At 53.4% G+C, this 27,758-nt stretch overlaps 1 protein-coding gene across 1 annotated transcript; it reads right to left on the bottom strand.

Annotated features, from left to right (window-relative positions):
- Window positions 1–27,674, bottom strand: LOC103893481 (phosphofurin acidic cluster sorting protein 2). The gene is made up of 24 exons (XM_009272613.1): window positions 27,624–27,674; window positions 21,964–22,053; window positions 14,124–14,213; window positions 13,626–13,751; window positions 13,273–13,435; window positions 13,023–13,102; window positions 11,900–11,980; window positions 11,035–11,094; window positions 10,239–10,390; window positions 6,066–6,159; window positions 5,678–5,743; window positions 5,241–5,371; window positions 4,985–5,117; window positions 4,754–4,858; window positions 3,246–3,352; window positions 2,776–2,930; window positions 2,572–2,682; window positions 2,382–2,484; window positions 1,586–1,628; window positions 1,441–1,483; window positions 1,193–1,334; window positions 777–1,000; window positions 460–573; window positions 1–360 (listed from the first exon to the last, which is right to left on the bottom strand). Exons 1-24 carry the CDS (start codon window positions 27,672–27,674, stop codon window positions 245–247), a joined length of 2,580 nt encoding a protein of 859 aa, XP_009270888.1. The 3' UTR covers window positions 1–244.
- Between the last annotated feature and the right edge of the window lie 84 nt (window positions 27,675–27,758).

The following is a 27,758-nucleotide window of genomic DNA, read 5'->3' as shown; positions in this document are numbered from 1 at the left end:
GGGGTCATGGGAGGCAGATGGCATGGTGCCCTGGCTGGTGTTGGAGGGTGTGCGGACCCGGTCTCACTGGCCTCACCTTCACGGGTCTTGGCCCACAGGGAGCAGCGCGGGTGTGGTATCTCCCTCTGCAGAGCAGGCAGGGGCTGGGCCGCAGAAGAGAGGGGACAAGAGCATGTCCATTTCTCTGTCTCCCTGTCTCCTCCTGCGACCCTCCGCAGCTCCATCCCAGGGCTGCCCCTGCGTCTCACACACTCTTCGAGTAGCCAAAGATGCCCACAGGGAGGTACTTGACGTGCGTTGGCCACTGTGCTGCCAGCTGGAAAAACTTCACATCGTTCCACTCCACCCCATCTATGGAGACTGAGAGGAGAGGGTGCAGTGAGGCGCAGGCCCGCCACAGGCAGCCTCTGCTGCTTGGTCTGACACCTACAGCTCCGTGGGGCTTGCACCTCCCCTCACCTCGCAACATGGTGTTCTGATGCTTAGCTGTGCAGATGAGGCGTGTGATCCCTTCAATGACTTGGCTTTTGGGCTCCAGGTCCTTCTCTTTTGGTTTCTTGCTCAGGAACATCACTGGGGGCCGAGGACAGACACGACCAATGTTAGGATGTCCCCACCTGGCCCTGGGTGGGAGCCCTCACCCCAGGGCTGGCTGCACTGACTGGTCCTTGCTGGGCCGGGTCTCAGCCCTGCCCTCCTGTGGGCTCCCCCCCTGCCTTTTTTGCAATGGACTATGGCCCCACAGCCGGAGAGCACCCCAGGGTGGGCTTGGTTACCTTTCTTGTTTTTCTCCTTGGTGACCACGGTCATGGCCATGGTGCTAGGGGGCACCAGCTCCCCTGTGCCGGGGATGCGGCTGACCTGGAGTGAGCGGAAGTTGCTCTTGAGTGTGTTCTTGATACCCGTCTCCCGCTTCTCGCCCTCCTTCTTCCTGTCCAGCCCTTGTGTTGTCCAGTAGTCCACCTGCAGGCCCATCACCTCCACACCAGGGCTCAGAGACCTGGGCAAGATAGGCAGCACTATGCAGCACACGGGTGCTGTCCTTGCTCCTCTCCCTCCCCATAGCCCAGCTGCAGCCTGCCCTGGGAGCACGCTGGCCCAATAACCCCAGGATGCAGCAGGCTGGCCAGCGAGCACCTCAAACCCCCCCACCCTAGCACCCACTGCCTCAGACTGAGTGGGGCTTCCTTACCCAGCACCTGAGAGGCCACTGCTGACAGACGGGGAGGGTGGCGGGGTGCTCACAGTCTCCTTGCCATAAGGGGCTGCTCCACCGGTGGCTGGCGCTGAGCTCAGCAGGGAGGGGGTGCAGACTGTGGCATCATCTGAGTCCACTGGGGAGGAAGAGTGTGGGTCGGGGTGGGGGGACTGGGGGACACCGACAAGGGCCTCCCCACAGTGGAGAAGGGAGCCAGGGACTGTGGGCTCCCAGGGACTCACCAGAAGCGCTGAAGGACTGCTCCACCAGGCCCACCTTCACCACCTGCAAGGACAGACAAGTCAGATGATCCCCAGCATCAGCAGGGCTGTGCACTGCCCCTCTCCCCCCAGCCCCAATTGCCCGCTGGTCCCTCAACACACTCACCCCCACAAAGGGTACAAACTTCTGGCAGGAGTCCTCATCGGGGCTGCACAAGGAAAAGAGGCTGGTCAGGGTCTGGGTGTGCTGAGCACCAAGTGCCATGCGGCTAGCCTTGTGGCCCAGGGACCCCCAAGCTGGCAGGGGCCAATGTTGGCTCACAGCCACTGGGACTGTCTCCTTACCCTCCCTCCCACGGGACCCCCTGTCCCCGACATGGCAGCACAGGGCACACTACACAAGGAGGCAAGGAGTTGGCCCCTCCGGTGCTGGGAGAGGGCTTGCATGCGGGAGGGCAGCCCTGCCCCGCTTTGGAGTCACGGCTCCTCTGCACAGCAAGAGGGATGGATGCACATGGGGGTAAGAGGGGGGCCAGGCAGCGGCACAGCAAGCACAAGCCAATACCTGATATAAAAATCAAAATAGAGACTTCTCTTCCTTGGGTGCCAGAAACCAAGAGAAGGGAGAGGTGAGAGTGCAGCTGGAACACGAGCGTCAACCCCCGGGGCACAGTGCCGGCTCACGGCCCCCAGCCCAGCCCAGCCCTGGCAACCGGTCCCCACCGTTGGTGCTGCCACAGCCCGCAGCTGTTGGAGGGGGCAAGCGCACCAGCGGGTGACGGGGGATGGTGCTGCAGGCCTCTCACTGTGGAACCCCAGCTCCCCTCAGCACCATGCTGCTCGCCGGCAGAGTAGAGAGTGGGGCCTCACTCGCTTGTCCCCCGTCTCCCACAGCCCTGTCCTGGGCACAGCCCAGACTGGGGCCACACGAGGCAGGACAGGCACCTCGGGGCCATGCTCACCTCTTCTGCTTGTACGTCAGCATGGCCTCAGAGATGGGGAGCTGGTGAGAGAGGCTGGCTCCGGCGATGAACTGGGCAACGCGGCCTGCAATGTCCACAGTGTCTGTGGGCGCAAAGAGCCGTGAGGGCCTTGGTGGCAGCTGGGCTCCCCTTCAGGGCACTGCTGGCCCCAGCCTGCCCTGCTCCTCACCTGCGATGGGTGGCTCAGCCCTGCTGAACAGCTCCCGCCATGCTGTGTCCAGGAAGAGAGTGCTGTATTTGTTATCCACCGAGGCCAGGTACTTGGCCAGAGGGTGAGAGCCTGTGGGTGAGAAGGGTGACATTGGCTCCAGGTGGGGGAGCCCGGGTTGGTGGGAGAGGACAACCCTGGGGCCGGGCTCATAGTGGCTCTCACCCAGTGGCACAAGCAGGAAGCGAAGGTAGTTGAGCCAGTCGGGTGTCTTGCTGGCCAGTTGCTCCACAAAGAAACGGAGGACAACACTCAGGTAGCTCTGGTCCCCCGCCACCACCACCTTCACCGGGGGGGGCATGTGGGAGTTACAGTTACAGCTGCCAACGGGAGAGAAAAGGAGACCGTGAGGGACGCGCAGTGGCTCAGCAGGTGGGTCTGGGGGCAGGGGACGTGCCCCACCAGGCCAGCTGACCCAGCATCAGAAACCCATTGCTGACAATTTCCAGCTTGCTGAGCACTGCTGTGGGCTCAATCAGCACTGGGATCCCCCACTTCCCCAGGGCCTACACTTGCTCATATAGTTGTGTCCACAATCCCAAAGGGTCCTAACGAGCCCTGGGGGAGCCAGAGCCCTTCCCAGCCCTTCTCTACAGTCATAGGGAGCCGCCTGGCTGAGCCCAAGCTGTACTCACTATCGCTGGATGCGGGAGACGGTGGTGTTGAAGGCTGCCTGGATGTCCGCCACGGAGCAGGTGGATACGACCAACTGCTTGTGTGCCTGGAGCTGCTCACTCACGTACTGCCAATGCAGAGAGCTCGGGTTAAGGAACCCTGGGGGGCCATGGCTGTGCTGGCCAGCACCAGCCCATGCCTGCCCTGGTGCCCCCTGGGATAGAGCTGGGGCCCCTGTCCCCACCCATGCCGTGCAGGGAGGCTGAAACCATCAGGTCACCCCTGGCTGCATGCCCGAGCATCCCCGCTCCTCCTAGCTCTGCTCCAGGGAGCTGGCTGCCCCAGCCCCCTGCTCTCACCTTTGAGCACAGCAGTCACCACCCTGCGAAGGCAAGGGCAAAACTGTCCCAAGAACCAGGCTCTCCTCCACGAGATAGAGGGTTTGGTCCAGGGACCCTCTGATTTAAATCCTGCCATCCCACAGCAGGGCCCCACTCTAGGCTCAGTCCCCCTCTGCTCATTCCCTTCTCGCTCTCTCCCACTGTGGCACTCCAAAATCCTTCTGTGCCTCTTCAGGTGTCTGCATGCAGCTGAACAGTGGTAAAACAGGCAGTCATGCTAGACAAGGGAGCTTAGAAGATGCCATGACAGGGTCTGGGAATGGGCTCTAGCTCTTGTCCATCAGGAAGATGATGGACAAGAGCTAGAGCAGGAACACGCCAACGATACGCGGCTTGGGTCAAGACTCCACCACCTCTCACTGAGAAGCTGTTTCTTCTGCCACAAACCCTGCCTTAATTTTCCAGCACTGTTTCTGGATGTCAGATGCAGCTGCAGGATCCCAAAGGGGTCTCACCAGTGCCAGTGCTTTATGTAACTGCTGTTTGCATGTTTGCACACACGTACATGGCCCTGCTCACCTTCAGCAGTCAACTCCTCCATGCATTGGGGAGGCAGGTGCTTGTCAGGGGCTGGGCCCATCCTCACATGGACATGATGGTGGTCAGGATGAGGCAGGAAGGCCTCACATGCCTCCTTGCCCAGAGACCCCAGCTCTGACAATGCAATTAATGCTCCCTGGGAGTGGCGGGCTACACTCTCCCATCTCTGAGTGGGAAATGGCACCTCTGCTGCTTCCCGGGGCCTGGTGCCAGCAGAGGGAGTCTGGCACCTCTGCCAGGGCACCAACAAAGCTCTGACCAGTGTGGTCACTGGAAGCCAGGACCAAGCAGTGAGGACACAAGGCACAGTCTATTAACCAGTCTTTCTGGGACTGCTCAGGACATCATGCTTTGAGGATCCAGCAATGCTGGTGTGTGGCAGATGACAGGGTAGACACACCAGACTCTCATGTATGTAGCTCAGCACTGTGAAATGCACTGTCTCCCTGAAAGAAGGGCCACATTGGGGGAGAGGAGGGCACAGCTGATGCCAGTTTTCCTAGGACACCCTGCCATGGTTGGGACAATCCCCTGGGACCCTGCTTACAGCTCCCCCCATGCATCCAGCTCCCATCACACCTACTCACCTGCCCCTGCCACTCAGCGACATTCACTAGCACAATGCTCTCGGGAAGCTGCTCATCTGAGACTAGGATCTGGTTCAGCTGATCGTAAACAGATTTTCGGGGCACCTATGACAGCATCATCGTGAAGGTTAACCCCAGCCAGCTGCCTTAGCCGCTCTGCCCATGGGTGAAGGCCTGGCAGGGCTCTCGAGTGAGAAGCCTCCAGGTGAGGCGGCTTCCAGAGGGCCTCACCTGCGTGCTGTGCCATGAGTCTGGAGAGCTCTCGCTGTCCAGGCTGCTGGTGCGGCCACCCTGTCCCTTTGAGCTCTGCCGGTCCTTCACAGAGGTGCTGCGGGGACGCCACAACTGCTTGCTCTCTGCCTTGCTGTGAGTGAGAAGCAGGAGAGGCAACACTGTTGAGGAAATCCCATCTCCACCAACCCCCACTCACTCCAGGGAGCCAATGTGTGCCCTCTCAGCCCTGGCACGGGGCACAGACCCGCCTTACCTGGGAGACACAGCACTGGGGAGCTCAGCTTTGGTCCCGGGGCCCAGCTGGGCCAGCCTGTCCACACTGCCCTCCCTCGTGGCAGCCTCTGCGGGGGCCAGCCGTGAACATGTCTCCTCCGCAGCCAGCTCCTGAGGGCCACACACAGTCACTTCGCACACACCGCTCTCCCTGCCCTGCTCCCTGCACCCATGGGTGCCCCCATCCAGGATAGGCCTGGTGGCCCTGCTGGAGAGCCAAGGCTGCAGGGCCTCAAGGGGGCTGAGCTGCATCTCCTGCAGACCCTAACCCTCCTTCCACGCTTGCTGCTCTCCAGCCCAATCTGCTTGTCCCCCCAGTCCTGCTCCCAGGCTGGTGGGCACCCCTGGTACCCCAGAAAGAAAGATGGGGCCTGCGGGAGCTCCAGCCCCACTCCACATCCCGTAGCCTGGACTCACCACTGCAGGGACCTCCACTCCTGGCTCCTCCTGTGGTCGCAGCACTCCTGGTTTCCGCTTGTCTGCCTCGCCCTGGGGAACAGGGAGTGGGGTCAGAGCAGGATGGAGCGCCCAGAGTGGGGCAGCTGCCAGCGACCCATGCCTGGCCTCACAGAATACATGCTCCCACAGGGGAGCCCGGTGTCCCCCTGGGACTGGCCCCAGAGGATGCCCCCCATTGCTACCTGTCTGCCTGCGCTGGGAAAAAGAAGAGGAAAGAAGGGAAGGAGCAGCCCCAGGCAGGTGCTGCCAGGAGCTGTGGTCTCAGAGGGAGCTGCAGGCACTGCGGGGATGCTGGGCTGGCTGGGGAGGGAAGGGGGCAAGAGGTGGTGGTGGTGGTGTAACTCACAGGGCTGCCCGACTCTTGATCCTGCCCTTTCTGGCTGTGCAGACTGCCGATTTCAGTCTGGGAACCAGAATGAGAGACTCCCTCAAAGAAACGCCTGCAGAGAAACAGACAGACGAACGGACGGACAGACAGACAGACGGGAGAGAAAAAGGCAGGAATAAGAGAAGAACAAAGTCACCATGATCCCAGCACACCCCCGCCAGCCTGTCCCAAGCACAGAGCACAGGGCCAGACACCCAAGTGTCCGAGCGACTCACAGCCTAGGAGCAAACCTGCCAGCAGACTGCCAGCCCCACACACCATGGTCCGCTGCAACAATGCTGGGTGCAGGGACAGGATGGGGCCACCCCAGACCAACCGGGCTAAACCTGTGACCCCGGTGAGTTGGAGGCAGGGTCCCTGTTTCCTAGCCAGCAGCGATTTCTCTCTCAGGTGATCCCCTACCACTGCAGTGCAGGGTGAGGAACCGCCACCTTGCCCCATCTCACTGGTATATGGTCTCTGTCAACACCACAACTCCAACGTGCTGCTGAGCCTCTCTGCCGCCTCTGCACCAACACAACTCGCACAGATTTCTGCTGCCTTCCCTTCTGCTCCCCCTTTTCCAGGGAGGGCTCCTTGCCTCTGACTGCTGCTGCTGCACACTTCCAGCAGCAGCTTCCACCTTCCCTTTCTGCTTTCCCCTTTCCCGAGGCTCTGAAGACCACAGTATTGCACACAGAACCACTCCGCAGGTAGCGCAGCAGCACAGCAATGTCCTGTTTTGTTCCCCAGCACTTAAATTTGCCTTTTTTTAGGTCTCTGAGCTGATGTTTTGGTAGAGCTACACAGTGCAACTCCAAGGTCCTGTTCCCAAGTCACAATGGTCAACACAGGAACTCCCTTGGGACAGCAGGACTGTCTCTGCCACCACAGTGTGAGCTTCCACCTTTGTTTCCCCTTTTTCCACCCATTATTTATTTGCCAAGGACCCCCTCCACATCCTGTGGGCTGCTAAAAGACCAGTCTTTAGGAAACAAGCAGGCTCAATCACTGGGTCTCACCTGTCAGCTTTCCCAGGACCCCTTGCAGCAACTGCAGCCCATCTGCAATGTGTGACTTTCCCGCAGGAGGTCTGAGCCAGCTTCCCTCTAAGCTGTGTGTATGTATTTGCTCACTAACTCCCAGGAAAAGTTTCTCCTGATTCATCTGGTGGGCAGATGGGGATACCAGGTTGCAAGTTTCCAGGGATGGCCACAGAAGTGTAGGATACAGAGCAGTTCTTCTGTTAGGACTCTGCCAGGGTTTCCATTGTTTTCTATTGCCCTCATCTGGATATATCTGCAGCTTTCTGCAGGATACCTACAGACCTCTGAACACCTGGCTGCTCCATTTACTTTCCTTTTAACATGTTTCCTCATTTGTATACAGCACGCTGTGCTGCCAGGCACAACAGTGTTTGTCAGGTCCTTTGCTTTTACTGCTCCTACAAGGACATTTCATTTCAGCAAATGATGGTCCCCACCACACAGCAGCTCTTCAGCAGCAGTGTTTATACACTGGCTGGGAGAAGTCAAGGCTCAATTTTCCTCTCACTGACTCCATGACCAGCTGCTTCACGACATGTTCATTTACCAAAGCTACAGGTTTAGAGTCAGCATTGTGCCCTGGTGGGACATTTTCTCCAGGTCACATAGGGATAAATGATGTCTCCTGTTATTAACATATTTCTGCTCTCTCCACCCCTCCCATCTCTGCTACAGGATCTCAGGCATTGTCACCACCCTGTACAGTCATTACTCTACACTTGCCTTTTCTCAGCCAGCAATTTCAATTCACACAGACTATGTTAATAACTTAAGAGTCAAACCAGAGAAATATGTAAGTTTTCATTCATTTTCACCCCCCCAATCAGCATCTCTCCCACACTCCTCTGTACTGTCCCAGTAATCCCACCAGAATGTGACATACCCCTGGTGCCACTAGCACCTCAAAAAGGTATCTTCATCCTCTCCTTTTTCTTAGACCTTGGATGTGTCTAGATTGTATACACTTGGTCTGGCTTTCAACACCCCATTTAAATGGGTCTGTCTACCCCTTCCCCATGGAAGCTGTGTCTGTTTCTGCCCTCTCTCACTTGCAATTCAGCAGCTTTCAACCCTAGAGGATGTGTCACACTGAGCACAGAGCTCTTCTGCAATTCTCAGCTTTCCCTGTTCCGCAGTTTAAAGGTTCTCCTATAGGCATGACTGAGTCTGAGTCTCAGCAGGTTGAGATTTAGGTAAATCCCAGCTCTTCTGCACAGCCTCCTTCTGTTTTCAACGAATTAGCCCTGTCTTCCCCACCCACTTTCCCAGTCACCTATGGAGACATTTGCTCCTTCATCTCTGATCTTCAATCGAAGGCTCTGACTGTTGAGGTCTTACCCAACAGCCTTAGTTCTAGCTCCAGTTTTGCCCCAGTGCAGGAGCAGCCTACAGCTGCATGGCCTCCCTGGCCAATCAAAAGGATGGCTATCTGCTCCCAACACCACTGGCCCAATCCAGGACACCGGCCACTGCTCACCCTTAAGGACTACCTTAATGGCCTTGCTCCACAGAGACCTTCACAGTGTCTAGCAAGGCAGTCTATGACAGTAAATAAATCCAACGTGAGGATCACATCTTGAATTTACAGGCTGGGCTGGAAGGTCATCACCAGCTGAGAAGGCTATGCAGGGCCTTGGAACCACGCAGTCTACACTAAAGACCTTGGCAGCCACCTCCCACATCTCCTTAGAAAAGTACAGACCCAGTAATGTGAATTCAAGGGGATACACACTCAGCACTGCCAGAAACTGAGGCACTAGAGAGCAAACCAAGCTAGGGACACTTTGTGAACAGGCTGAAAAACAGCCCAGGGCGCAATAAGCTGTCCTACCAGAGACAGCAGCAAACACCCAAGGAAGACTGTAACGGCAGGTACAAGCACAAACCAGCGCTTACTCTAGGATGCTCTCCCAGTGACCAGATGTTTGCAAGTAGACACTTGCAGACCCAGAGCAGGGTCTTATATTTAAATACTCTCAATAGACTTTTCTTACAGTTTACATAGTTTTACATAGTTTACATACATAAACCGTTATCTGACCACAAAAAGACATTCCTTCTTCTCCCACAGCACCTTTGTTTCTTTAAAGCCTTTGATGGGAGACCATGTGAAACTCCTTTCGGAGTCCAAGCAGACCACCTAAGCAGCTCCCCCTTGCCCATACGCCTGCTGTCTCCTTCACGACTTGTGGGTTTGTGGAAGACATGACTTCTGTCACGTTCCTGTTTCTTCCCCAGTGCCCCATGGGTTCCTGAATCCAGCAGATTTAATTTCAAACAGTTTGCCTGTGGCAGACCAAGTCTGCTACCCCTGCTAAGTACCTTCAGCAGGGATTCCAGCTAATCCAAATTATATTTCAATACTGAACTATAGAAACAATAATGACAAGTAAGCTTGGCTTGGCTAGAAGAGACCCAGCGCACCGTGAGGCAGCCAAGTAGAAAGACAATAAAAGGCAACTTTCTCACAAAAGGACAGCATGGAAACAGAACAGCCATGAGCAGAGAGGCCAGGTGAACGCAGATCACGTGGGAGAAAAGCCTGGTTTCACTGCATGGTCCACTGGAGACCTCTGTGCCAAGTCAGCAGTGCTTGGCAGAGCAAGTCAAGCCAGTGGGGGCCTGGGGAATGGGGTGAGGAACATCGCTGATGGTTGCTAGTCACATGTCTCCACAAAGGGTGGGAATGCAGCACGCAGATCTCACAGGGACACAAGGACTGGCCCAAGCAGTCACAAAGGGCTCAAAATATAGGCATGCTTCAGTGTGGAGAGCCCTGAGAAGGCCAGGGCTGTCAGCAGAAAGACAGGAGAGCTGGGAAGAGCGGGGGCTTAGATCAAGTAGGTACTCGTCCAGCAGATCAGTAAGTGTCAGATGCTGGACATTAAATGAGACTAAATGTGAAGTAAGCCAGTTTTAACGGGCAGTTTTGAGTTTATTAAACAGGATATGCAAGTGAGTAGCTCAGTGGTGCCAACAGAAGATGGCAATGGGAGCGGAGACAAGACAATGCCTGCATTAGCCCAAGCAACAGAAAAGTGTCAGAGGGCATTTCTCCAGGTCCCATAGACTGTGCTGTTGGCCTGTGACTCCCTGCAACCCTTACCTCAGGGTGGGCTTGGGTGTACTGTGCACACTCTCATTGTCCTCAATCTCCGGGCCACTGTCACTGTTGTTGCACTCTTCCAGGCTGTCATAGAGCAAGCCCAGGTCTTCCTCCACCTCCTGGGTCTGGTCTACAGGGTCAGAGTCCAGGACCTGTGGGACCAAGCCCAGAGGGCAATGAAGAGATACGGAGTCACCTGCATCCCAGGCCAGGCACATACAAGCTCCCTCCCAGCCACGAGGCACACCACGACACTGTTCCCACCTCAGGGAGCCAAATCCAGCCTATGGAAGAAGCAAGTGACACTGTCATTGGGCCAAAGGAGGATGCCATGAGCATGACCTCCAAAGGAGTCTCACACACCCATCATACTTACTGGGAGTTAAGACACCTGGGAGGACCCCCACTGGCTGTGCCGCACACTCAGTGCAGGCTCCCACCCAAGGCCAGCTACCCGCAGACTGATGTTAGCCTGCTCTCAGTCATGAACAGGATTGCCCCTGCAATGCCAGCTCCTAGGGCAAAGCCAGCGTATGACAGCACCCTTCTACCCCTGGCCCCTCTCCCCAACAGGAAGGTGTTTTTGATTTGTGCATGAGGCTCAGAGATGCCTTCCTGAGGCAGAAGGCTTTGGAAAAGCCAAGGCCCGGTCTATGCTGTGTCTCACACCACGTTTGGTAACACCCCTGAGCACCTGCAGTCATGCCTTGTGCTCCCAGTGAGTGGGAACCAGCACTCTGACACCTACACATCTGCAGGAGACACTGCCAGGTGGGGCAGCCTTCCCGCTTCTTACCTCCTCCGTCACTTTAAATCTCTTCAGCAAAGCCACAAATTTCTGCTTGAAGTTTGGTTGCTAAAGCAAAACAAGGGAAGAAAAAAGATCAGCAAAACTACCAAACCAGGTTCCAAGATGACTAACGTACAGGCCATGGTTGCTCTCTTTAACATGCCATCGGCTCCTTTCTAGGTCCACAGGCTCAAGGTCAGCTATGATCTCCCTCGCTCTTTAAATTTGCTGTAGGATTTGGACTAAATCTGGACTCCGCAAGAAGCCGCTGTGTCTGGGCATAAGGGAGGGTGCAAGGACTCAGACTCTCTGCTACAGGCTGGAAAAGCACTTTCTCTCCATTTAAATCCCCTTTCTCCCCAGACCATCTGGTTGAGGAATGCTGCCTTCAAGCGAGAAAAGATGTGGAACAAACTCAGGAATAAGGTGCCCAGGGATCTGCAGGGCTGAAGCAGATGGGGACGAGGAGATGCTTGGAGAGCAGGAGGCTGACAGGGCAGCTCCCTCCTTCTGCTGACAGGCAGAAGACCTGCTAATGGCTCACCCTTCCCTGCACCAGACTTAGCCTTTCTCAGGGAGGGAAAGAGAAGAACCATGTCACAGCAGCAAGTCAAAACTGTGTTGCACACAGATCATCATTGATAGGAAGCCAAGCTAAACACAGTACAGACCATGAGCTGGGATACAGCTCTGAGCAACAAGCTAATTCATTAATAGCAAGAGGTTTGCCCCTTCTTCTCAGAGCCAGGGGCTCTCTCCCCTGCTCTGCACCAGTGCCAGCATCCCCCCCAAGCCCCCCTCACTCCCTGCAGGGAGGGGTGGAAGTGAATCCCTTCCATCCCTTTGATCACGTTGTAAATGCTGATGTTACTCTGGTCATTGATGTCGTTCGGATCATTTTCCTCCTAGCCTTCTTGGTTTTCCTCAAGTCATCCTCTTCATCAAACAGATCCTGCAGGCAAAAGGTCACAGCACATCACAGCAACTCAGTGCAGGGAGCAGCATCTCCTAGAAGCATTCCTGCCCCACGCTTGCCCCCTATTTTGAAAAGCTTCGGTCCACTCTGCTCCCAAAGTCTTGCTTCTCACTTCTCCCACCTCTCTCCATGCAGCTCCTTCTCCCTCCTTAGCACTGTCCCCCAATAGACCTTCTTCCCCAGTGCCTTTGTGCCCAGGCCCCTCCAGGGGAACGCGTACCAGCAAGATTCAGAGGAGAGACAGCAGCTTTCTGCAACAGTCCTTGTTACAACCTGAAACTCTTCTCTCCGCACTCACCAGCCTCCCTGTGACCCATGTGTTGTTCTCCTGCTCTCCCCTCTCCAGGGTTAGCTCAGAGGGTGCAGCACCTGAGCTCACAAAAAGTGTTCTTCCAGGGATCAGCCTTAATGATACACACAGCTCCCAGGGGCACGGGGCCCTGATGTGTTAACCCAGCACGATGGGACAGGTAATGTGGAGGACCCTGAACAGGGGTTTGTCCCTGTGCTTGATCAGCATGCTACCACAAGTCTTTTTTGGCCTCGAGTGTAGGCACCACAACAAGAAGAGAGCAAACAGCAGTAGCAAAGCTCATCACAGGGCTGGGATGGGTCTGCCACCTCTGACCATTTTCAGACACAAACTGCACTTCTTCCTAAAAGCTCTGTTCTCTCTCAGAGAGGACAGCGTCTGGCCTGTTATCACAGGGAGATGGGAGAATCGTGGTGCAAGGTGGAGGGGGCTCAGCAGGGGTTTTGTGCTGCAGACCAGATGGCTCCAAGGACACATGGGTGATACCTATGGCTCTCCAAAGTCCCTTGCCCTTGCCCTACCATGGACTTGACAGCAGCCCACAGTTCTTCCTACTGTCAGGTATCGTGGCTCTCTGCCCTCTGAAACCATGACAAATGTTTACAAGGGAGATGAGAGGGCTCAGGGTGATCGAGACCCTCAACCCCTGATTCTTGCCCCAGAAACGGGACCAGGACATAAGCCACCTTGCCAGGCCTCCCTTACCTGACCCTGCACAGCATCATCGCTGGCTTCCTGCTCTGAGGAGAAGCTGTCATCCTCTTCTTCAGAGTAGTTATCAATGTCTGGGGAGCGATCTGAAAGCAGACAGTGCAGATGCCACAGCTAAGCACGATGCCTGTCATGGCTTCAGTGAAATGACTGGTATTGCTGGCAGGCGCTTGGGGGACGCACTCCGTTACCCATGTCCTGTCCCAAACGCTTGCCTTCAGGTCTGTGATGAGCGCTAACACACCTGAAGCTTTGATTTTAGGACCTGAGGGGACACTCCCGTCCTCATGGTCAATGGGCTGACTGGACAAAGAGTAGATGCTGATTTCAGCCACTCGGATGTTCACATCCTTCATGTTGCTGTGGAGGCCCAGAAGCTGCCCGCCATCCGTCGGATGCTGCATCACCTAGGCAGATAGACAAGCCCCCTGCTAGGGTGACACAATGGCAGCTGGCAGCCCACCCCCTCTGTCTTATAGCTAGCCAACAAGCCAGAGCACTCGCAGCACCGAGCGCCTGCCAGCTGGCCCAGCTCCCTTCCCAGCACTGGCACAGGGAGGCCATGTGAAGCTCCCCTCTGTTCCCAGCACCCTGTACCTCGGCCATGTTAATGATGCCCACTGCAAGGGTCTTGTAGCCCAGGATCGTGCGGTTCTTGTATCTCTTCCTCCGCTGCAGCATGATCTGCAGTTTGTTGCCATCTCTCTTGAGGAAGTGTGGGTACTGGGGAAGGGAAGCACAGGGAAGATGGCAGCATGAGGGCAGGGCTCAGCGTGACACACAGGTAGAAAACTCATCCTCAGTGCTGATGTACAGCAGGATCTGACCTGCTGAGCTTTGAGGTGACCCTCAAAGGTCACCTGCGCTCCGCATCATCCTCCAAATCCACATTGCCCAGCAAAACAACCCCTGGAGCAATGGAGCAGCTGGCCAGCAGCAGGAATCTGTGCTGTTATGATCTGAGCATGAGCAACCACAGGAGGCCCCTCCTCAGAGGCTGCCCCCTTCACGTTGAGCCCCCAAAGCCGTGCTTGCCGAGAAATGCCAGGTGAGGGGAGCACCAGGGAGCCCAGGGGACCAGGCAACACAAGGTACCTGCAGTGAGAAGGTCAGCTCCAGCTCGGTCTCCATCAGGCCGCCAGGCGGGAGGACGTATTCATTTGATCTCAGGACTCGCTTTGAACCCTACAACAAGATTGGTAGACGCACACAGCTAAGCTGGAGCATCTTGGCCACAGACCCCACTGCACCACACACACAAGTCAATGGTGTTCACAATCCACAAGGAAAGAGCCAGTGCCTTGACTCTGTTCTGTTCCACCTAGCAGAGCCACCTTACACACACCAATCAACTCTTCGCAAAAGCCTGCAGTTTCTCCTGAGCTGCCAAAAGCCCCTTCTCCTTGCCCACCTGCCAGGGAGCACTTGCTCTTCCCAAGCCTGCTCTGCTTAATCTGGCCCCTTGCACCTGGAGCCCACCGGATGCCGTGGAGGGGGACACCGCTAGAGCCAGAGGGAGCCATGCATACAGCACCAGCAGGGGGAGGAAAGGGTCCCAACACACTCCCTAGCCAGGAAAGGGACAGATCCTGGAGTACATCTCTGCCCCCCAGCAGATGGACCCAGTGCAGACCCCTGCCCAAGCACAGCTGGTAGGATGGCGCTGCTGGGACCAAGGCAGGATGTCCCAGGGGAACAGGGGTCCCCCTGCTTGCCCAGCTTGTCTCAGAAAACTCCTCCTAGTCTTTTCCTCAGGCAACAGTCCTTGTCTCTCCACATACACAAATCTTTTTCCTTTACTTCTGTCCTATCTTTACTATCTCTATGGCTTGGCTGCTGACAGAGACACTGAATGACTTGGGGGATGAAAAATGCTGTCTGCATGCACCAGGCTCTCTTGATCGCAGGGTAGCACAAGTCATGGACCCCCCAAAAGGCCCATGCCCACTGGCTGTGTCCCCACAGGGCTATGGGACCAGCTCCAAGTATAAAATAGCCTATGGTGATTCTTCACTCTCTCCTGCCTCCCTGTGAATGCGCCAGCAAGCTGATACATTGATCTAGGGAGGCAAGAGGATAGGCCAGTACAGCTGTTCTTGCAAATCAGTTATCAATGAATCATAGAATACCAGGTTGGAAGGAACCTCAAGGATCATCTTGTCCACCCTTTCTTGGCAAAAGCACGGTCTAGACAAGATGGCCCAGCACCGTGACCAGCCAAATCTTAAAAGTGTCCAATGTTGGGGAACCTACCACTTCCCTGGGGAGATTATTCCAACAGCTGATTGTTCTCATTGTGAAAAATTTTCCTCTTGTGTCAAATCAGAAACTCCCCAGGAGTAACTTGTACCCGTTATCCCTCATCTTTTCCATGTGACTCCTTGTAAAAAGGGAGTCTCCATCTTTGTAGCCACCCTTTAAATACTGGAACATGGTGATAACGTCTCCCCTTCCAGGTGGGGCCTGACAAGGGCTAAGTAGAGTGGGATAATGACTTCTTTATCTCTGCTGGTGATGCCCTTGTTGATGCAACCCAGCATCCTGTTGGCTTGCTTTGCTGCAGCAGCACACTGTTCACTTATATTGAGCTTGCCGTCCACCAGGACCCCCAGGTCCCTTTCCACAGAGCTGCTCCCCAGTTCGGTAGATCCCAGCCTGTGCTGCACTCCTGGATTATGTTTTCCCAGGTGCAAGACCTTACATTTGTCTTTGTTGAACTTCATAAGGTTCTTGTTAGCCCACTCTTCCAGCCTATCCAGGTCTTCCTGCAGGGTGACTCTCCTTTCTGAAGTGTCCACTTCCCCACTCAGTTTGGTATCATCGGCAAACTTCATCAGGGTACACAATTGCTTTTGTGAGCACTCCTTAATTTAAACTGTGGGCTAGTGAGCAGATGGGTCAAAGCTAACCAAGTAGGCACAGCAGTCCAAAGGAACCGGGTCCCACCTCACATATGTTGCCACTTCCCAGGACCTCATTGCATGCCCATACCCTTCCCAGCTTGATCCTGACAGATGCCGTGGTCCGCAGGATCCTAAGTTGGCTGCGGCCAGAGACCTAGATTTGGCTAAGGTTAGGTGAGGTTAGAGCCTTGGTGAGGTTAGAGCCCCCAGCTCTTCATCTCCAATGCAAATGGGACAGCAGCCCAGAAGTCATGACAGGAGCATGCAGGTGGCACAGTAAAGGGAGACCACAGCTACATCCCCTCTGCAATCAAAGGGAATGGCAATGGGGACAGGCGTGTTTCAGCACCCAGCAAGCACCAAGGAAGCTTGCTGATGGGAACTTCAGCAGGGTCCAGCAAGCCTGGGTGGTGCTGATGTAAAGCCTTTCCTGCACCTCCGTTGCTGGTGTTACCCATGTTAGCAAGGAAAAAAAACAAACAACCTATAGAGGGGAGGCAAGAAAGGCCTCCACATTTTGCAGTGATGCAGCATCACAGTTCTCACTGATACCAGAGCAAAGACAAGCTCTAGTGAAGCCCTCATTGGTTTTCAAGAGGCCCAGTCTGAGCTGTCTGCAACATTGCTCCCAGCAACTGTGCCAGGAGTGAGGCTTTCCTGTGAAAGGTCTTCCTAAAACTGAAGAGAGGAGTGGAGCTCATCCCCTTCACCATCTGTGAGCTTTCCTGGCCAAGAATGCACTGACTCTTCCTTCCTGAACTCTTCTTTAATAAGAGATGATAGGTGGTCACTATGACAGTGACCATTTACTTTAGCACATTTACCATTTGCTGTTTGTTGCAGAGAGATTATCCACCAAAGATTCGTTCTTTCATCAAACCACACATACTAGCGCAATTATTCTTCTTGAAGATGCTATTTCTGGGGACAGAGTTACAGCAAAGGAAAGGTGAGGACAGCCTGGGTGGCGCAACCAGTGAGTGAAGGTTTCATAAACATTGCTGTACTGTCCTCTACCATTATGGAAGTTACACACCCAGCTCCAACCCACTAGGCTCTGGTCCTCAGTGAAACGCCAGTGCACATCCATGTGGAATTGCAAGGACTGGGACAAAGGCTGGTTCATTATCACAATGCAAGCAGAAGGGAGCAGCAGCGGAGCTCAGAGACACCTAAACAGCAGTACTTTTTAGGTCTGGGCCAGTTCTTTACAGGTGCAATGACCTGGCAGGCTGCACCCTGGCCGAGCTCAAGCCCTAGGAAATACCTGGCCTGTGGGGTCAGGTAGCTCAGCCAGAGGACCAGCTCCCAGGGCACCATGGGGCATAGCACTCGCGTCATGGGGTAGAAAAAGGGCTAGACATTGTACTGCAAATGCGTGAGGTACAGTCCTCTCAGCAAAGTAAAGCCACTACCTAAAGCTCAAGTTCAGCCTGCAAGGTATGCTAGGTTTCTTGAAATGGATGGCACTCACATATCCAGTAGGAAACACTGATCACCTTCAGGAGCAAACCACAACCCAGCAGAAACTAGCATTGCTCCAATTAAACAGATTAGAAACTAGTACCTGGGGGCTACTACCTGCCTATCAGCAACAGGGAGTTAAGAAGAATTTGGGATTTCTAGTAAGGTCGACACAAACCTCATGAAGTTCAATAAAAGCAAAAGCAAAGTCCTTCCCTAGGACATCCCATGACTCTGCTGCCTGGGAAGAACCCCAGGCACCAGGACAGGCTCTGCAGAAAGGGACACGGGGGATCCTGGGGGGCATCAAGGTACCCCTACATCGGCAGCATGCCCTGTTGCAGCAATGACACCAATCTCAGCCTCAGCAAATGTGCAGGCAGAGAAAAGGGATTCCTCCCTTCTGTTCAGCACTAGTGACACCACAACCGGATTGCAGAGCCAGTTTGGGCTCCCCAGTACAAGACAGACATTGACAGACTGGAGCAAGTCCAGCAGAAGACATCAGGATGATCAGGGGCTGGAGCACAGGATGTACAAGGAGAAGCTGAGTGAGCTGGGTTTGTTCAGCTGGAAAAAGAGAGGGTGAAGGGGTACTTTACTGCTGCCTACAGACACTTAGCAGGAGGGTGCAGAGAAGACAGAACTGAACTCCTCTCAGAGGCGCACAGGGACAGAGTGAGAGGCAATGGGGATGAGCTGGAACATGGGGAATTACCATTAGATGTTGGGATTTTTTTTTTTCCTCTATGAGTGCAGTCAAACCTTGGGACAGGACACAGGAAGACTGAGGATTCTCCATCCCTTGAGAAATTCAAACCTCAACTGGACGTGGCCTTGAGCACCTGATGTAGCTCAGCTGTTCTGCAATTCGAGTAATGTCAGGCAAGACCAATTTCTCAGCAGAACAGTTGAGTATCACCATCAGTACTACAGGAAAACTTAATATCAGACTGTCACAGTGAAGATCACAGATGACAAAGACTGTCAAGGAAGTGAAAAGCAATAGGGAGAGGCTGTGGTCACAGATCTTCACTACCTAATAGACTGAAAACATAGAGGAGCTTTCACTACTATACACAGGTGTATGATGTCCAGGTCTGGTTTGCAAGGTACAATCCCCAATTTCAGATATAAATCTGTCCTGATGGGTCTTGTTTAAAACACACAGTTGAGGCTAGAAGAGCATACCAAACCTGGAAAAGGAGAGAGATCTAACATAGTATAGGAGACCAGGCCAAGGCAGACAGCAAAGCACCACCCAGAATTCAAACTAAAGGTGCATTTTGGGAGAGAATAGCCCATTAATATCATCAGCAAATTTAGTTATTTAGGGGGTAGCTGGGATTGCTCAGGCGGGACTGGAAAATCCTGCAAGTGGTTGCAAAAAGATTAGAAACAAAGCATGAGTGAGGCATAGACAGAAAACTCTGCATGTACCTTCCATGCATAGCAAGAAGGAGCAAAAAATCCAAGTTCCTGCAGGGAGCAGGGCCAGGGCAGCAGGCAGGCCTGGCAGAGAAAAATGAGCTTCTCAGCCTGGCCTATTTTGTAGCACACATTCTGGTCTGCTATGTAGGGGCTGCCAGCATCATCCCTCTACAGCAGCACCAAGGGTGGCACCTGAGTCACCAGCCACATCCTGCAAGCAGCTGCAGGAGGATCTGCATCCCTCCCACAGCACCTGTCACAGGAGCTGGAAGTTCTGGGAGTGCTGGGGCTTGTTTTCTTCTTTCTTTGATTGTTTCCTCTATTCACAGCTCAAGACTGGGTGTTTCTGAACTACAGTAAGTCTCTCTGCTGAGAAGGAGCACCACGTTTCCCTTCACACCATAATCAGTTACAACGCCAAGACAGATATCTGCACCTTTATGGAGCTGAGCCAGGCACATCTGAATCTCTTAATGCCATGCTGAACAATGCACAGAAGGAAATGCTCTATGACATCTCCAGCCTGTTAAAACAAATAACGAGGGATAAAGGTTCAAAAAACACTCAAGTGATATGAGATTAAGTCCCCTTTTTCACAGTAATTCAGACTTTACCTCACTGGAAGCCACTGAACATTAAATATTGAAATCACCTCTGGGAAATGGGTATGTTCTATAGACAAGAAAGCTCCCTTAGTCCTTTGACAGAGTTTTTTTCAGATGAAGGAGCAGATAACAGCACATGCCACACCTGGAAGCTGTCTTTTAAGACCAGAAGGGCATGATCACTGTGAGAAGATCGGATATTCTAGACAGGCTTACACTATCCTTTGCGTCATGTACATTCATTGAGCAGACTGTCTCCAGTGCTGGGGCTGTTGTCTTGGTGCTGGCCCCACTCAGGCAGGGTCAGAGCTTTGTTTCCATGCAACCTGCCTTTCAGAGCAGCAACTTCCTGACAGGCAACTTCCTTAACCCAACAGAGCTACTACTGAAATGAGAGAAAATATAGCTCCCCTTTCCACTGGTCCCCAGCTGTCCCCTTGGGAACTTGCAGGTCCTCCACAAATTACATGCATCTGCTGTTTCCATCCAAAAGATGGAGATGGCAATGCTCGCTGGGCAGCCTTCAAACAGCTTCTTGCTAGTGTGACTCATCTGTTACCTAGGAGAGGAGCAGGAGGGATGGATCCATCTGAGGCCATTCTGTAGGCAGGCTGCGCTGAAGCTGCCTACAGCTTCCATCTGCCTTCCAGGAAGGCTCAGCAGTCCCCGACCCTGCCAGGTGGAAGCAGCCTGGGGAGGCACACAAGTACACCCCACTCCCACAATGAGTGTCGAGCCACAGGGTAATGTGGGCAGAAGCATTCTCCTCCAGTTTCCTTCAGCTTTGCAGGAAGCCTACACCAGCATGCAGCCACAGGTATGTGGCCATGCAGAGAGGAGGTGACCATGTTTACATTAAGACCCTGAATGCAGCCTCCGTTCCCTGGCAGGGAAAGGAGCCCTGCAGTGAAGAGCCCCTGTGGCCTCAGTCACTGCTGAGGCCTGTTAATTTCTTTTGCCAACAGGGTGCAAGGTTGGCCTGTGGCAGAGATCTGTTTGAAAGAGCTGGAGTCTCACTGTGCAGCCTCTTCCACAGTCTCACATTGCAGTGCATGAGAGAGGGGGCAGCTGAGGACATACATGCTCAGCACACGGCAGCCCCAGCATAAGGGGGCTGCACAGGAGCCCAAAGTTCCCCAGTCCAGAGAAGTACAGACAGCTTGGGCTGACAGTGCAGGAGATAAAAGGAGTGAGGGACCAGCCGAGCCCTCCCAGCCACGTGGGACCCACAGCCCCCAGCTGGCTCCCAGCCCCCCAGTCCTGTGCTACTGGCCCCTGTGGCCCAGCCTTGATTACTCCCACATTTCCAGGGGCCAGGCAGCTCTCTTCTGCCAGGTTGTTCCCTTGCTAAAGCCTGCATTTGGGGCACAGGTCTCGGGGGTCTCGGGGATGAAAGCCCCCGGGGATGAATGGCACCATACACACAGTGATGGAAAGGCCAGCAAAATGGGACATTGACCAATAGTGTGCAGACCACAGCATCCTCCTGCTGTCCTCACTCCAGGCCCCGGGTTTCACACATTTCGCTTTCAGTTCCTTCTGTGCAAGTGAATCAGGTCTGCCATGAAGGCAAACCCCATCTCCCAGAGCTCCACTAATACTGCAGCTTCCAGCACTAATCCATGATTTAGATCCTAATGTGTGTGGCACAGAGAGCTCTGTGGGAGCACAAAGCTGCTGAGCTCCCGTCCCACGGTGCTTTCAATGGGATCAGCAGCTTTTTTGCCAGCTGACAAGAACAAAGGAAGGACACCAGCATCCCAGCTGGGTTAGGGGAGCTGTGGCGAGGACAGCATACTCAAGAGGCATCTTGCTTCCATGCTGTCCTTTGGCAGGCGGAAAGGATGGGCCTGCACCCACAGGGACCCATCTCTTCACCACCAGCTGCAGACAGGGAGGGGGGAGGATCACAGATACCAGGACAGGGGCAAATTCCCTCTCCCCTTGGTGACAAAGATCCTTTCTCCTCCCCTCTGCCTGGTTCAGAGTAGAGACACCAGGCCCAGCCCATATGCACAGAGAAAGGGAGGGGACAGCAGAGGCAGCAGTGAGAGCACACAGGGTGCAAATGTCAGCAGAAGTCATGCACAGAGCTGCTGATCCCATGCACCCTTCCCTTCCCACCCTTCACTCCCCAGGGAGTTGATCCAGATGGAGGGCACTGCCAGAAGCCACCCAGCACTGAGCCTGTCTAAAGGGTCAGGAACAGTGGGGTAGGGGATGCCAAACTCCGAACAGCAGCTTGAGAGGAGGGCCTTGGCTGAGGCAGGCAGGGAAGCAAGATGCACTCTGTCCCAGTGCAGAGGCCTGACCAAATTCACCCCTGATACAAACCAGCACCAGGCAGCTTGCTGCTGTCCCTGGGGCATCATTCCCATTCGCACCTGCCTGAGAGCCAAAATCTCCCCAAGGGTGCTAACCGAGACAGAAGCAAGGGGTTGGCACAAGGCAAGGGACATGCAGACCAGCACTTCACAGAGGGCACAAGGATAGGCTTGCTGCCATCAGGCAGCAGCAAGGAGAGGAGCCTACCTGAATCTTCACAGCGATAAGCACAGAGCTCAGCTCTTTGTCCAGCTCTTTCAGCACCGTGAGTTTCTTCAGGCGCAGACTGCAGAGCCTGTAAGACAGAGAGAATGGGACACATTCAGGCACCACCATCCCTGGGGCCCTGCCACATGGTACGTGGTGCTCGGAAGGCAGCCTGGATGCTTGGCCCAGCCACAGGCACAAGCTTGGCCGAGGAACACTGGCATTCATGTGCCACTGAGACAGCCCATTGGGGAAAAAAGGAAAGAAGGAAAATTAACAGAGCTAAAGCAGGCTTAAGGGATTAACATGCGACAGGAAGTCCAACAGCAGGCCATGTGGTAAAAGAGATCCCTTCCCAAGTAGGGCTGTTGCCAGCTCTGCTTAAATCTACCTTGGCCACAGTGCCGTTTATTTATAAACCAAAGCACTTAAATCCACTCTTATCCTGGACTTAGTTAAGGCAAATGTTCCCAGGCAAACATCACAACTCAGCTCTTCTCTTGTGCAGTACCACACAGAGCTGACTTGGGAAGCTGGGAGGCAGCAGCCCTGCAGGAAGCCTCATACAGCAGAGCCACCCTGACAACCTCAAATTCTAGGGACTCAGCATGGTAAGTGGCACTTCTAGGAAAAACCCACAAAGGAGCCTGAGGCTGAGTAAGAAGAGCTACTTTTGCTGCTTGAAGGATTAGTCAGTACCTGTGAGACAGCCAGCCACCCTGACCTCCTGCCTAGGAGCCTGCAGCAGGACTCCCGTGGAGACTGCTTGTGATGAACTATGTGTCAGGGAGCACAGGCCAGACACGTTTTTACAACAAGCAACACCGGCACTCGTGTTTTGCAAGCTAGCCTCTGTGCTCCATGCTCAACGTCTGCATTGACGCAGCCAGTGGTACCCAGGACTTTTGTGGATACCAGTGTGCTGTACCTGAGATTTAGGCCACCCTTCCTGGAGAACAGACAGGCCACTACCAAATACCTTTCTGTCTGACACACTGTGCTCTCTGAGGGCCAAATCTATTCCCCCTGCTTTTTTTTAGAAGGAAAAAAACCTGCTCTTGCTATGCTAACGTACAGCAACAGCGTAGAACAGCCCAGAGGTGGAACAACACTGGAAAGGGAAGGACAGAGAGCCATACTGCAGGACAGGTTTAGGGCTTAGCAAGCACTCACCTCCTACCACATCCCTGCTCTCCCTGCTAAAACGATTTTAGCTTGTGCAGAAGGTTTGCTGGACTGTGACTGCAACCCTGCTGCTCTGCTTTTTGACATTGGATAGCAGGGCATGGTGGAGACCAGAAGTCAGGAAGCTGGGAGTGCAGGCAAGCTCTGCCCACCTCTTTGCCAGACGGCCTGGATACCTTCAGTCAAAGCCCAGGGCTATAGCCCCCTAAGCCCTCGTACCCTGTGCCCCCCAGCACTGCAATCAGTGATCCCGTCTCTGTCCACCCTTCCCCTCTGAGCCTCTGCTTGTAGGAAGGGAGAAATCTTATCATCTAGGGCAGGCTTATTGCTCCCCATAAATACTTTGGCAATGTTAGGAGTGAGCTGCAGGGAGCGTGGCCAAAGACAAGGAGGCTACCTCTAGGGCAGGGAGAGCAGGACTGAGTGTTAGCCAGAAAGATGGGGTACAGCAACTACACCAGATGTACTAAGGAAAAGCTTGCAGAGGCTAAGCTTAGCTAACACCATCACTAACCAGTGCTAACTTTGACTGTCCCTAGTCCCTAGACAAGCCACAGAGAGGAAGGAGGCTTGAATGTGTAAGCCAAGGATAGAACATCTACTCAAACTTTCCATACAAGCACTGACCTAGTCATGATAGTTACGTGCATAGAAGAGTTATCCCCAAAAGACTAAAACTTCCATAAGGATATATCCAGTCTTAGTTTGAGGATATTGAAAGATTATAATTCTACCTGGCAGTTGTTCTTGCTGTAAAAACAGTCCTTATCCAAACTAGTCCACTCATTAGCTCTTCATGTTCCACTCAGGAGTCCCTTCAGTACCTGGTATTTTTCCTCAGAGAAGAATATGTGCATACTGATCAGCTCTGCCCACTTGGGCAGCTCTTTCATCTCCGAGAAGGCACTTTAAACCTTCTTTCTTCTTTTTCTATGCCTCTCCAGTTTTCAAGATCTCTTTTACACAGTGGAAGACCCTATACTCTGCCCCTGGTCCTTCCCATACCACATGCAGGAAGGTGGTTACCCCAGATTTGTGTCACCGCTAGGTGTTTAGTGCCTGTGCTAGACAGCAGTGGATTTCACACTAATCCCTGCAGATCTCTATAGGACAGGATCGATCCACAGTGATCAGAATGGTATGCCTCACCAAACACTTCAGCCAAATCCCATGGCAACTACGCCATGGTCTTGCCCTGAACTGATCACTGTGTGATCCCCCCAAGTCACTGAACTTTTTGGTACATGAGTTATAAATCTGGATCTGCTTGCTCATATAATTAAACAGGATAAGTAGTAACTGCTCTTGAGCTGTGGAACTACTGCAAGGACTTCCTCCATATCAAGCTGTGGTGAACATGACTGTGTAACACTCTGACTCAAAACAGTGACTGACAGCAACAAGGAAAATGAGCTCCAACAGGACAGTTTGACAGCCTCCTGGAACTCCAGTACTCCTACCCTCCACTACTGGTCATTTACTGGTAAGAGGTACTCACCTTTTCCTGGTATTATTGCTTATGGGCAGCAAAAATGCTGCCTTCTTTCCATCACTAACTGGGATGGTCAGTCAGCCAAAAATCCCCTTTCCTCATCATGGCTTTTTAAACATGCAACAAAATAAAGCAGCTCCTACTTTTCACTCATTCCGCTCTACCTCCTTGTTCAACCTGGTACCAAGCAGGAGCACACACCCCACCACTACCACTGGCCGAGGAGGTAACAAACAGGAGTACATGTACAGATATACACACACATTCACACACCCATCACTGCCACCACCCCCAGCTAAGATGATGGTAACGAAAAGGAGCGCGCACACATACACACAAACACATGCATCCCGACAGCACCACCCTGGCTAGGGAGCATGCGCATGTGTGCACCGACACACATGCACGCAGACACACATTCTCACTCACCTTAGCTAAGCAAGCACTAACTTTTGAAGTTGGGATTCTGAACTGCAAGCAATTACATCAAAATAAGACCAGGGGTGGGGGAGGGGGGCAGCGCGGACAGGGAAGAGAAAAAGGAGCAAACCCAAGAACTCACTGAGTTAACTGTCTGATAGCATTAAAACCTCAAAGATAAAATTTTCTAGAGTATGCAATTTTCTAGAGTATGTTCTTAGACACTGAAGTCATACTTTGAAAACACCGCAAAGCTTCATTCTAGGCACACTTTTTCCTTTTTTTTTTCCGCTCCAGGTTGCAGCTTCCCAGCTGTTTCCTTCCTCTCCAGTTAAATGACGAATTTGGAGTTTTTGCTCTGAAGTCTGACGATACACTTATAACACTGTCACCAACCTGGCCTGTGAGTTCATCTTGAAAAGCAAAGCTCCTGTAACACATGCATTTTGTGAAATTCAGTGCCAGCAGCAAAGCACTGGCTCCAGCTGTTTTTTGCAAATTCATCCAACTTCCTGTCCCAACAGGTGACTGCTGCTCACAAATGACACACACAGTGGCTAGTTTTACTGTTGCATTTCAAGGCCAATGTTTCAGTGAATGCCACACATCTCTAAAGCCCCTGATGCCAGGGGAATAAAAACCAAAGGTACTGTTCCTAAGGCTGGTAGAGAGGGAAGGAAAATGAGATGAAAATACATCTGTGCACAGTACAGGAGAAGCAGGTTAGAGCCTGTGCTTTTCTCATAAGCCTGAGAGCAACTAGTAAGGAGAGGAAAACAATTTTGACCTAGCTACAGCCTCAGCAAAAAGATTTGGGGGTACACCGTACACAACGGGGGAGCGGCAGCTTTAGAAGCACCCTGCAAAACTGCAGCTGCACAGCTACCCAAAACTTATCCACTAACTGGCAAAGGTGCCTGTCAGAGAAGCAGCTTGAGCTCTGTGTAAACAAGGAACGTCAGATATCTCTTTTTGCACAGGACACAGGCATTGAGGAGGCAGAGGTGCTGAGGAGCACTTCTACTGGGATCATACATGGAAGGTGAAGGCTAGAGCGTAAAGCGAGGCAGCAACGAGGGCTCTTTGAATGGTACATCTGGCCACTAACGGGATATAAAATCTTAATAGCAGTTCTCACACTCCTTTTGAGCAGACATGGTACATTTTTTCTGCTGGCACTCTGGGCTATTCACTGCTTGGCTTACTGACCACTGGTGAGTGCCAGCTCATTCTCTGGGCAGGATCATCTTCCTGAATATTTGCACTGATTTCTTCAAGAGGCAGCAGCCAGGCTCCCTGGCTTTTGCCTGTAGCTCCCATGCCACCTACAAATTTTAGAGCACATCCACCTTTCCCAGCACTGGCCCTCCACACATCTTTGTCAACACTACCACCCTTATTAGACGCACAGTTGTGGGCTAAGCCTTCAATAGCAGCAGTTTATTGGCTCCTCAATATTTTTCCTGACTTTGACAGCTCAGGTTTGCCTTTCAAGGTGATATCCACCTCTGACACTGGGCTTCTGGAGAGATGCCAGATGTTCAGTGGGGCTCACAAGGTATGGGACACTCCTGCACCCCTGCTCAATTGCTGTGCAGCATATATTTTCTGCAAAGCTTCCCACTAGAGGGCAGAAGGCAGCCATCCGGGACCAGACACCCTGGGCGATGGGGATGCCCTGCAGCTCGCCCTGCAGACTGGCTTGTCTCATAGAGCGGTTTGTAAAAGCAGCTTTATCCCCTCTGATCAGAGGGGTGTCCAGCCTTATAGCTCACCTCTGACAGTGGTCAAAGTAGGTGCCAAGGGAAGAGCACACAAACAGGGTGCGAGCAGTGAGATACTGCCCAGAATGCACCCTCAGCCACAGCTTTCTGAAGTCAAGATACTCCCTGAGCCGTAAGTGATATGTATGCACGAGACACCACTGATGCACGCAGAGGGGAGGAGAGACCTACTCCACTTTCAGAAACCAAGTCCTTGTTGCCAGCAAACAGGAGCGATGAACTGGGACAGCAGCAGGCTCTTCATCAGTCTTTGCACCTCAGGCATCAGGACAGGTAGGTGGGCCAATTACATGCTTTAAGATGAACTGGGATGAAGGCCGTGCTTTGAGAGCCTCCCCAAGGGAAAGTGTGACAGAGCACGCAAGGCTTGCCTCTCTGCCCTCCAGCAACTGCAACTGCTGCAGCCTGGGAAGGGCAAGTAAAGCAAGCTGCACTGAAGTGGTGTAACACAGTAGGACACAGAGGCCAAAGGCCATGATGGTACCCTCCTGAGGTCCCCAAGGAAAGAGCTAGGGCCAGGGCCACCAAATACCTGCTGTGTATCAGGTCCCCAGCTGAGCTACGCAAGGTGGTGTGCAGCACAACAGCCCTGGTGCTGACCAGCAATCCTCTCCTTGCCATGAGAGAAGCATTTTGGCTCCCCAGCATCCTGGCTGACAGCAGCTTGCTACCAATAGCACATGTCTGCCCTGCTGCTGGATCCAGAGCAGACCTCTGTTACTGCAAATTGCAGTAGGTTTGACTCATCCCAATTCCCAGGTGACCTTCCCAAAGGAAATCCCAAAGCATGAGGGACAGGAAGACAAAACTCCCCAGGTTGCTATGTCCATTTCCTGTAAAGCATTTCACAGCTTATGGCTCTGCCTGCCTTAGGAAATCCAGCCTGTTTTCCCATGTGACTATTCCTGGTCCCC

The sequence above is a fragment of the Aptenodytes forsteri genome, unplaced genomic scaffold (assembly GCF_000699145.1).
Source record: "Aptenodytes forsteri isolate BGI_AS27 unplaced genomic scaffold, ASM69914v1 Scaffold238, whole genome shotgun sequence".
Classification (NCBI taxonomy): Eukaryota; Metazoa; Chordata; class Aves; order Sphenisciformes; family Spheniscidae; genus Aptenodytes; species Aptenodytes forsteri.
Note: the sequence above shows the minus strand (reverse complement) of the source record. Positions and strands in the feature narration are given on the sequence as shown.

Coding starts and splice junctions, on each gene's coding strand:
- LOC103893481 (XM_009272613.1), bottom strand. CDS start 27,674: ATGGACATAGCAACCTGGGGAGTTTTGTCTTCCTGTCCCTCATGCTTT. Junction 11,981..13,022: donor ATGATGCTGTGCAGGGTCAG/GTAAGGGAGGCC, acceptor TTTTGCCTGCAG/GATCTGTTTGATGAAGAGGA. Junction 10,391..11,034: donor GATTTAAAGTGACGGAGGAG/GTAAGAAGCGGG, acceptor TTGGTCCCACAG/GTCCTGGACTCTGACCCTGT.